The sequence below is a fragment of the Cygnus olor genome, chromosome 6 (assembly GCF_009769625.2).
Source record: "Cygnus olor isolate bCygOlo1 chromosome 6, bCygOlo1.pri.v2, whole genome shotgun sequence".
Classification (NCBI taxonomy): Eukaryota; Metazoa; Chordata; class Aves; order Anseriformes; family Anatidae; genus Cygnus; species Cygnus olor.
The window spans coordinates 1,959,051-1,971,195 of record NC_049174.1 but is presented as its reverse complement, the minus strand read 5'-3'; the positions used below and the strand labels follow the sequence as shown (position 1 = coordinate 1,971,195).

Genomic DNA, 12,145 nt, shown 5'->3' with positions numbered 1-12,145 from the left:
TGCTAGCCAATGCAGAATAATATTACAAAAACTTTTATAAACAAATCTGCATCTTTTTCTTATTTATAATAAATATTATTTTTTTATTATTAGGTGATTTACCTCATGAACCCAAAGACGTTTCATCATTCCTGTGGATTCTGTTGTTTCAGGCCTCGACAGGCAAACACCTTGAATAACATGTGAAAAATCATGGAGATTGAATAAATAGTGTGATTTGGCTGGAGTAGGAAGCAGATTCTTCATAGCTTCTTTATACATATGCATGGTTCCATTAATAATTTGTGGAGTCAATTCTACATATTGTGATGGAAAGCTATAACTGACAAGTTATAAAAGATAAGAACAAGGTGAATCTCACAATTCCATCATACTAGCTTGTGAATTAATAAACAATATTATGTATGTATACTGATTTACTTCTGAGTCCATGCCAATTTTAAAATTCTAAGATTATACTTCCTCACAGGCAGTTTTACAAATCTTAGTTCTCTTACTGGATCAACAAGATTAACTCTGTGAATCAAATCTAGTAACTGTGGAACATGTTGACAAATTTGGCTATGTTAGACAACTAATTAATACCCTTTTCCTCCATTTTTATGATTAGCAAAAGTGAAGTAGGTCAAATAACTCTTGCTGTCTTCTCCCTTCAGAGAGTCAGAAGCTGTCAAAGCACAAGCCTCGTCTAGAAATGAAATATTACAGTCTTTTGGGACTTAGCTGTCAGAATGGATAGAATAGTAGAACTTAAATAAAAATATAAAAATATAAAAATTCCTAATCATAGAATCAAAAATTATGCCGTGGTGAAAGGCCAAAGAAAGAATAAGCCTTCTCAAACCACAAGAAATTTAAGAACAGTTTCCAGTTCTATTCTTTGAATAACGACTAACCAAATTCTACTATTATTTGTTATACATCAAAGAATACTGTTTATAGAAATATCCCAAATAACTGAATTAGCCTCAGCTAATCTAAAACTTGGTTGGAGACTTCAGAGTCAGGCACCTCTCCACTGGAGTATTTTTGCATGAGCCTTAGTTTTGTGGAGTAATGAATACTACAAAACGCACAGAATAGAAAAGATGGACATTTCTTTTCAAGAGAAGCGTCCTATGACATATCTTTTGAGACTTCCTAGTACCATAATTTAAATACTCATTTTGATTTTTCTCAATATCTAGAGGTTCCTTACCATATAGTCAGATGCCAGTCTAAGATTCTAGAAAAAATTGTGTACATGGATTCATTATCAAACTCGTTAATAGTAACTTTATTGAAGTGTCGCAAGAATCGTGGTGTCACTGGGTTTCGGCCACCACCTAAATATTAGAAAACAATGATATAAATAACAGAAAAACTTAGAGTAAAACAGGGAAAAACTAGCATTTTTTTTTTCTAATAGTCATCTTTGATTTAGCTAGCAGTGTTGCATCGAAAAGTACCACACCATCATACACCAACAAAGCAATAAAGCAACAAGACAGTAAAAACAGTCATACTGTTCTCCTGTAAGATATAATCTGTAAAATACAGATTGAAATGGTCAAGTTATAGACGGATAATTTTACACTATTTTAACTACATTTCTGTTACAGAAGAAAGCTTTTATCATAAATTCCAAACCCACGTTCTTGATTTTGAAAGCATTACCACAAAAGAAGCCTTTACAACTAGTACTGTATACCTTATTAAATTTAAATTTTATCCCAGTTCTAGAGTTAGTAGCTGCTATGACTATACTGTGATTTGGATAACAAAGACATGTACGGAAATAGGAAGATGTAGAACGTAATGGATATTTGTTCCTTCTGTTGGGAATTCAGGGCTAAGATGCTGCACAATGTGTTAAAGCTTCTTATAGCAGCAAATTAGGAAGTAGCAGCTGAAAAGTGGACAATGTACCATTCCTAACATCAGGACCATAGCAAAAGGCAAACACATTTAGCGCAGTAAGTCAAGAGGCGTGATGTAGTAGCTCAGGTGTGACCCTGCTCTAATGAAACCATAAGACTCATGGAGCTGCCTCACATTCAGCCAGCTGAGACTAAGCAGAACTAGTAATTGTCTATATTCACATATAAACTGTATATATACATGTATAACTGTATACATATTACTAGTATCTGCTTAGGAATCTCATTATTTTATCCTGAATAGGGCAAAGGAGAGATATTCATTGTAATTTATTCATTGTAATTCCTTCCATACCATGTTTGTCTCCTGGACACAGCACTTTACAATGCACGTTAAATTTTGCACGTGCACTGATGGCAAATTTAAACAAGCTATTGGGATATAAATATGAATTTTACCCAAAAGATAATCTTTTTCAAATATAAATTTTAATTCTAACTTTAAGAAAGTAGCTCTAAATAGTTCTATATTTCCTTTAATAACACTACATAAACATGCAGATTTCAGATTTTAATTTCTTATTAGTAGAAAAAAAATAATAAACACAGACTGGAATGAAGAATATAACTTTGTGAGTTCTCAAAATATATTTGATTCAACTTGTACATATGATCAGGTTTTTTTTTGTGTGTGTGTGTGTGTGTGTGTGTGTTTTTAATCCATTCAACGATAAGAAAACTGGAAGGCAGTCCAAAGTCACTTGGAACAGGACCATAGCATGAAGGGAGGCTTTGCAGAAAAAGCAACTCCAAGATTTGGCTATTTCCAATGTAAAAAAAGAGTGCAATAAAGTTATGCATTTCCTTCGCAGTTTCTGCTCAGTTGTTCCACAGAGTGATGCTTAGATGAAGTGCTTTGAACACACTGATAAATGATTGCAAGAAGCAGTTTTGCTTCTTCAGGAAGCATGAAGTTGTTGCACAATTCCTACTGTAGTGAAGGAAATAGAGTGTACAGATTATTTAAAAGTAAACACAATAGTATCAGCGAAACACTAATTCCTTATTTTAATTGATAAAGTATGCATAAAATATTTCTAACTAACAAAATGATAAAGTAAATCAACACTGATCACTATCTATACATAGTCAACATGTACACAGGCTATGAGAAATACAATGACCTCGACATCATATGATTTCCCTCATTTTTTTGCCAAGTAATGTAAGGTTTATCTACTGCAGGCCTCCACTTAGTGCTATTTTTAAAAGTTTTGAAGAAGATGGTCTCATTAGACCAAAACAATTTCAAAAATCCTGAATAAAAATCCTGCAAAGCAATGTGTCTTCCTGGCAGATTTGTGTAGTCTCTTTGCTGCCCCTCAGCCACTTTGCTATGATTTCTGTTCATGTTTCCTACAAGTAAAGGGTTCACTGAGTCCTATCCCTAGCCATAAAGATACAAACTAAAATAAGAATTCAGCCTTTGGAAACCAATGAAACAGGATAAAGCATAGACTATACATCTCTTACCTGGTGGCCCCATTGCACACACAATTTGAACATCTACAAGTTTAATCATTGAGCAGTCCTTAAGGTCATACCAATTCCAGTGATCTAACCACTGCCTTAGTAATTCAACAGGCGGTTGAGCACCATAGACCTCTCGGGCTGGCATGTTAACATCATCTACAAATACAACCTGAAAGAGGGAAACATAAAGGATTTTGTATTTATTTATTTTGGTGAATGGGAGTAATACACTTCACTACGTGTTTTTGAAAAATGGCCCTTAAGTTCTTAATGGAATTGCTGCTGAGTTAAATTAAACCAAACTTAAGAAGTAACTGTGCCAATTCTAAAGATATTCCAAAACATAACTATAGAGGAGAGAAAGTCTGTATTTCTCTTCTTTTATCTCAGTGTATTTAATGAAAAATAGCAAAATAACACTTGCTATTTAAACCTTTCTGTGCTACTTATATGCCCTTTCTTGGAAAAAAGATGGAGTCAAGAAGACCCATGAAATTCTGAAACTTTGCTGAGACTATGGTTCTGTTTTTAAATGTATTAAGCATTACATCTTTCTTGACACTGTTATTCCTACAGCATAGGCCACTGCTGATCAGGAAAAATCTTGACACGGGTATTAGTTGCCTAATGCAACTAATGCAAGTTCTAGAAACACATTTATGCATTTTATCTCTCTTCTCTTCCTTTAATTGATACAGAGCAGAAATTTGGTGAAAAGGAAAACAGGTTAAATTATGAGCCTTGTTAGCATTGTTATCTGAGCACCATACTGAGATGGTTTTGAGGAGAGTTACTGACCCTTTAACACAAGGATCAAGGAGAATGGAGAACCAAGAAAAACCCATCCGGGTTTCTACATTGTTTTTGTTTGTTTGTTTGTTTTTTTACCCCCAGAGCTACATAAGCCCTTTTGATTTATTCCACATCCCCCTTCCCTGATTCCTGTGTAGAGGAACAACAAGGGCTAATAATGAGAGGGCTGAACAAGCTTCTGTAGCATCCCCATAACATGCAAAATCCAAGTGTCAAACCCACCATGACCCCGCTTTTAGATTTACATAAAACTCAGAAACCACAAGACTGTCAAGAGCTATGTTTTTAGCAACACCTTACCTATACAGAACTCTTATGTAAAGGAAAATATCACAAAATACGGAGGGGGAAGTATGATAATACTGTTTACCATTATTCATATCATAACATTTTTTCTGTTGATTAAAACAATATGCATAGTACTAGGAGAAAGAATAAAGAAGATGGGAAACATAAGAAATTAAATATAAAAGAATAAATAAGAACTAGAATTCCAAGGGTTTATTTGAAATTGATCAACCTTTCTTGATATCAGTTGTAATCAGTTGAGAAAATAATGCATTCACATATTTGTTTGCATTTAAACACTTATTTACATACAGAAATATATAGGTTACCATTCTTTTCCCAAGAGGGGGTCCAAAAATTCCTTTTCTCCTTTTATCCAGCTTAGACATCATAATATTCTGAGTCTGAGCTGCTGTAGTTTGTGCTGAAAAGTTAATAAGCAGTGGCTTGTAGACTTCTTTATTCAAATTATTTAAAAGAAAATTCTGGAAGAATTGTGAAAAAAGTTAAAATATATACATAGATAAAGTTTAAAGCAATTTAGCAAACAGCAATCAGGCATTTTTCTATAATTTTTATTCCATTTAAATTTATAAAGCAGTAATTTATCTCTAAGGTAACTCTTATTTCATCAGATAAACCAATATTCTTTAATGATTCAAAAAAAATCATGAACTTAATTTGTTAGAGAAAAATTTCTACCTCACAAAATAGGTATTTTCAGATCTTCTAAAAATAACATACCTAGTATATTATATAAATTCAGTGTGTTAGTATCTTGCCCAAACACAACATTTCATACTACTACTTAGAGTCAATTTGTATTTAATCCACACTCAAACTGGCAAAAGTATCCATGGGTCCTAGTACTTATGCCTAGTTTTGAAGAGTTTCCAGGAATATTTCCTACAAAGGACATAGAAAGAATATCTAAAGATAAGCTTTACTGTCAAGATTGATATTGTTTTATAATGCTAACTACCTTCTAAAGTCCCTTTTTTGTTAGCTTCAATTTAAACTCTGGGGGAAATCTAGATCAAAGTCACCATTTCAAGTAAGACTGAATGGGACTCATTTCCTACCCACATGTGAGAAAAACCACAGTGTTGGAAGATAACCTTCCAGCAATTTCTGCATATAAATTAATGTCTCTAATGAATAGCTTAATCTATGTCAACAGCTGTTGGAGTTTTCAGACCACAACATCTTTCCAGCAGAAAGAGTATTTGATCTTTAATCTCAAAGGAAAAATACGAACTTTTCCACAAAAATGTAATAATGACAATGCACAAAAACTGCACAGCAACGTGACTCCACTCTTTTTATCAGTTCTAAACTCCCACAAAATATCACTTTCTTAACTACCAACCCAGAAATGAAGTGGGCCAGTAGAACCTAGCCATATTCCTCATTAGAAAGAAATCCTTTATTTATGCTTTATTATATTTCTGTCTTCTGTATTTCAGGAAGTCTTCTATGAACAGTTCTTGTTCCAGTCTTAATCTTAACTTTTTAAAAAATTAGTTCAGAAAAGTAACTTAAAAACAAAAGTAGGTTACAGAATCTTTAGTCAGTAACTTCATTTACCACAGTAAATTTAATGACACAAAAGGAAGGAAAGGTAACAGATTCAAGACCATGAAACCAAATTTATTTTATCTGCTTGCAGATAAATGGCTTCATGCTGATTGCATGAATCATCAGAAGCAAAACTCCCTACAAAAAAGACACAATGGAGGGCAAAAGAACAAATAAAACCATTTTTGTGCAGTTCAGAGGAATGGCTTACTTCTTCTCTTTTACGATTTACTTAGAGAATCTTATTAGCTAAAAATAAAATAATAGATTTTCCATATCTCCACTAAATTATACACTTTTTGCCTCAAAGAAAAATAAATAAATAAACAGCTTTCCCATGGATCTATATGGAACCCAATGAAAAATGCTGAACTGGAAATCTCCATAAGTGACCCTCAGCAACAGGACCATTATATTGCTACACTTCCCTTACTTATCAGGCTTTAGTAGCCTCTCAGAAAGATTGATGGCATCAGGATTTAACCCGCAGTATCTCTCTGATATGTATGAAGAATTAAAAGTTATCTAAACTTTTTAATGTCATCCGTTAGAATCATTTTCTATGTAACCCATATGGTTTTAATAACCACATGACAAAAACAAAGGAACAAATCATCACTTAGTGACTGAAGAAAAAAAAAAAAAGGAACTAGTCTATCCCAAAATAACAATGACCCAATCATTTCAAAATGCAAGTAAAGTCTGCTTTCAATTCTACAATGGCATACTCCTTAAGACAGAAGAAATAATATTGGTAGAAATGGAGAAACTAAAAAACGTTAACCGTGATTTCTTATTCTAATACGTAGTTACAATGCTTTTTACAAGATAATTCCCTTTGATTATAATTTTTTGAACTCTGAGAAATACACTGCATTTGGCTGTACTAAGTCATTATTTATCTTAAATGTTTTTATTCTTTACTATCATGCATTTTAATTACCATTATGCATACAGAGAACCAATACATGTTGCCTCTTTCAGTATAAAAATGCAAACCAATCACTTAAAAAGTAGTTGTCAATGGTTTGTTCTCAATTCAGTGTTCACCTTATTTATTACACAGAATTCAAATCATACTGAAAGACAATATTAATAATTTTATTGCAAGCCTTTCTATGGCACACACCAGTACAAAGATATGGAAAGGTAATGGGCAAAATATTATCGAATTAGATAGCTTCCTTCAGAGAAGGAAAACTTGATTTTTTTTTTTAAGAACAGTACTTCCGTAAATCAGAACCCATGGATTCAAATCAGCCATCCAGTAGATGAGAAACACAATAATTGCCTGTCAAAAGTTTGACTTAGGTGACTTGTCTGCTGTTACAGAGGACTTCTGTCACTGACAGAGACAGAATCAATCCCCTAAAGCAGCTGTTTCCTCTGAATGTACTGCAAACTTTGAAGTTCTGCAGGTGGAATAGAGGTTCTACATAAAACAATGTTGTTTGTTTTGATGTACATAGACTAATACTCATAGTAGTAAGACTGGGATCCAAAGGGGGGGGGGAGAAGTGTACGATCATGTAATTCAAGGGTTTCTCATAATGAACACAAAAGAAATATCAAATTATTGTGTAAGGTAGAATACAATGGCTTCTGAATTCTCTGTTTTAATACCATAATAGACTTTTAAATGTATTGTGTTTCATATACAAAGAATATGCAATACAATATTAATATCCAGGTAAGATGTTTGACTTCAGATGCCACTGGTATAACATAACTTCTTTAAATATTAAACAGTTGATGACATTGCTACCTCTCAGAAAATGAATAGCAATGACACAATTAACTATATTTTGGAAAAAACAAAACAAAACAAAAAAAACAACTTTTTTCTCCTTTTTACAGTCAGATTACCAAGCTTAAAAATCCTGAAACTAGAACAAGTATTAGCATTCTGCCAAAAAGATTTTGTTTCAGAAATAGAAACAACAGCTAGTCAAAATAGATTATAACTATTATTTATGTTCCTTTTTCATTTTCTCTCAAGGACCAGGACAACATGGGTAAAGAATATTTGGCATATTATAAAACAGGACACACAATTGTTTTGATTAAAATTTTCTTTCTCTTGAAATGTGCAGCTGTTTTTCATTGTAATGACCACATACAGCCAACTGATTATCTGAAGAAAACTGCCTGGGAAGATCCTGACTAGCCAATTCCCCCTCTCACTGCAGTCTGTTTCTATAAATAATTCTTTGTTTCTATAAATAATTCTATAAATAATTGCTTTTTTTTTTGCCTTCATATTTGTTTCAATTACAAGATTCTTGTTCTTGTCTGTTTTCATTGCACGGAATTACCATAGTAGAATCTGAATAAAAAAGTTATTAACCCCTAAACTTTTCAACAATATCAGCACACATTTTTTGCTGCTTCCAAGTTTAGTACCTAAGCATTTCTGTTGTTGTTGTTTTGAGCAATCCTGACTGGATGCCTTAGTAGTCTTTTGTACATCAGTGTCTGTGTGGACCATCCCAAGTATATGTGGCATAAAATAACAATGCAAAGTAAACCAATACAGGAATCAAACTGAAGAGTTATTAGCAGCTTCTTCTAGCGGATATTTAGGTGATGCTTAAGAATTTAGTCTAAGCGCGTGAAGAACAAAAAAAAGATAAAAGAAAAAATAGTCTGCCTTTTGCTACATAGCTTTTGCTTTTTTCCTTTCTCATAATTTCATAATATCCAAAAAATCATGTCTTATTTTCCTTTTATAAACAATGCCATCAAGTTACTCCTCATCTAACCCCATTCAACAATCTCTAAAGTCAGTATTAAAAGTACTTACAGTAATATAGGTACTTTTTCCAGTTCCTGTTGGCCCCACAAATATAGAAGGTTTTTGATGCACTGTCAACAATTCCATCAATGCCATATATCGAACTGTATCCAGAGTTGGTACAATTATTTCATTAAACATCACATCTTGAGGTATAGGAGGAGCTGATTTGAGTGTTTCCACCCAGGGTTCCCAAATTCCTGCTCCCTATTTTAAATTTTATGAAAGTTAAATATTTATAATAAATATGAAAAAACAGCATAGAATCAATGCAAATAGAAAAATCAAAGTTCTATGAATTAACGGATGGGTTTAGCAGACGATATTAGAAAGGATTAAAAACAATTTCATAGGTTTTTTTCAACACTATCAACTTAAATATATTTATTTAGCTTGATGCAATGTAGGACTGTCAATTCAGACTATTTAAACAGAAACATAGTGCCTATACCTCAATCATGCAATTACTGTATTACTGAAAGTCAAAGATTTTATCTCTCCTTTTATACCTATACACGTATTACATATAATACGATACATAAATATGTAAATAAAATAAATATGTAAAAAAGCATACTCATCTTTTTCACAGAATCTTTATTCATTATAAATATCTCCAAATTATGGAATTTGAGGATAAATCAATTTTAGTGCCAAAGCTCCACAGCAAAGTTTTCTCCTTTAGATCACACTACTAGAAGAGTCTAAAAGATGTCAAAACTCTCCAGCAGAAAATTCATATAACTCCTTATATGAATAATATCATTGTAAACAGTTCTAAAAAAACCTGTATGCTCCTTCCTATCCCCCAAAATATTGGGATAAAAGTCATGAAATTCCTAGAGATCACTCTCTTTATTTTCTCTCCTCAACTAAGGAAGAACATGTCTTTAGGGATTATTATCAGAAGACATGAAACCTTCACAGCTGATTGAAATCTCAGCCACTTTCCTTGCCAATATGCAGGAATCATGCACAAGCAGAAATCTAGACAAAACTAATTCTCATTGTACAGCAACGGGAATTTACAGGATTGACAAACTCAAGAAGGGTACATTTAGATTGTTTTGGAGGTTTTGGAGCATACCAGATAGCGTATGTGCATTTTCTCCACTGGAATAGTTGAATCATAGATTCCCATCTTAAGCCCAAGGGAAAGAGGCAGAGGAGAAGCAGCACAGAAGCAGATTTTCTGCCAAATTCTTCTGCTACAACAGGTAGTTGTTCTGGTAGTTGCAAAAACAAGCCTTGGTGCTGTAAGTCCCAGGCAGAACACTGGACCTTACACTGGCTTGTAAGGAAGGATATCCTGCCTAATTCAGTGACAAAAGAAGCAGGCAGCAGGAAAAAAATATAAAAAATAAAAAATAAAAAATTACAATACACAACTTGTAGTATTCATAAAAGAGTACTTGAAAATGAGGGGCAACATCTTATTTTATAATCCTCACCTTTTTGACAAACCGATAATCATAAATTGTTCCTTCTGTTGGAAATTGAACAGTGAAAGCCTTTGAAGCTTGTCGATCAATACTACTCAACAATTTATATTGTTCTCTTGTCTCCTCACTAATTGGTCCATTAAGCATTTCTCGCACAACTTCGTCAAATTTCAGTCAATCATCCTCCTTACAGCTAGCTCCTACAGACCATATCAGTGAAAATAAAAAAATACCCTAGAGTTGGAATAAAAATAAGAAACATGAATTTGGTACCTGTATATTACAAAGTTCTTCTGCATTGAATCAAAGAAATCTTTGTCACAAATCACTATAGAATCATACGATACCAACTTGATTTTATGTATAAAGCATGGGACCATGCTTCTGGTAAAACAGAACACTGTTTATGTTGACTATCAGAATCTGATCACCTTTGATGTGCAGCAAAATGCCTGACCTGCTTGGTGCGGAGCCTTTATTTTGAGAGAATTCAAGCACAGACTGGCCTTTATTCCAAAAAAAAAAAAAAAAACAGCTTATCTTTCTCTTATTCAAAGGCCTACCCCATACATTGATTCATATGTTTATTAGCAGGGCTTTTCTTGAATTGCATTCCTTAGATAGCAAGGATTATCCTATTCCTACTATCCTAGTAATAAACAGATACCAAAAACTGGAGAATCATGCAATTGTCTTTGGGTGATTTTATAAAATTCATTAACTTTTTATGAAGACATCAAAGATGGAAGACTCAGCTATGCATCTATTATAAAGTAGGTATTATATAAGTAATAATATTTTCCTCAGTGGACATTACAAAATATGTATTATAATGACTGAATATAATTATTATTGCTTGCGAAGTCAATTCCACTAAGGCCTGATTTGCAGTTCTCTATTTTGTCTGTTAATCATACTGCCTACCTCAAGCCAAGAAAAAACATCATGGTCATTCACAGCTTTAATTTTGGTTTCATCAGTAAATTCATCCATCATGCAGTCCATCAGATTCATTAGTGATCGAATTAAGTTTGTATCTGAAGTAGGAGACAGTTCCTGAAAAGAAAGAAGAAATACTCTTGACTGCAAGTGTGTTTTACTCACTGAAGAGACACCACTGGATGTTTTTTTTATTAGTAGTAGTATTTTTAAATTTTTTTTACTCACTGTGGAGATAACAAAAAATCTGTACGAATGTGTGCCTAAGATACATTCAGAACCAAGTTAATCATACAAACATCTTGTTCACAAATCTGCATCTTAACAGCAGTTTAAATATATATATATATATATATATATATATATATATATATATATATATAAATTAACATGGCCCCATTAAAATGATTTACTCCTTTGGCACTTGGAATTGAACATAATTCATACACTGTTAGATTCTCAGAAAAGCTCTACCTTTGTGTGTTTCCTAATAAACTCAAGACAGAGTGGAGCCATTCTGTCAAACAGGCCTACTATAAATTCTTTATGAGTAGAGCTGATTCCTGAAGGCACTGTATTTAGCCATGACATCATTAATGGTCTCCAGCCTAACATATGGGGTTCCATGTAGACCATACCACACCTTGAAACCTAAAAATAAAGAAATGGGTGCATGTTGTCTTATGCGATCTCCAAAGTTTTTTCTTATCTAAAAGAAATTAAAATATCATTCAATGTTTAAATATACAGTTTCTGGGATTATTAAAAGTTGGTATGAAGTGTACAGTGTGGTTCTGTAAGCCCTGAGACAGATGATCAAGATCAAACTTATCTTTATCCTTGAGCCAACAGAAGACCTAATGTCAAAGAGATTTTCCTCTTAAATAGTATGAGTTCCC

At 33.0% G+C, this 12,145-nt stretch overlaps 1 protein-coding gene across 1 annotated transcript in view; it reads right to left on the bottom strand.

Moving 5' to 3' along the window:
- DNAH7 (dynein axonemal heavy chain 7) overlaps nucleotides 1–12,145 on the bottom strand; it is a 107,048-nt gene that overhangs the window by 44,649 nt on the left and 50,254 nt on the right. Inside the window, 8 exon segments of the mRNA XM_040561511.1 lie at nucleotides 103–322; nucleotides 1,199–1,325; nucleotides 3,393–3,561; nucleotides 4,823–4,978; nucleotides 8,875–9,072; nucleotides 10,317–10,541; nucleotides 11,232–11,363; nucleotides 11,721–11,897. Coding sequence (XP_040417445.1) covers nucleotides 103–322; nucleotides 1,199–1,325; nucleotides 3,393–3,561; nucleotides 4,823–4,978; nucleotides 8,875–9,072; nucleotides 10,317–10,541; nucleotides 11,232–11,363; nucleotides 11,721–11,897 — 1,404 coding nt within the window.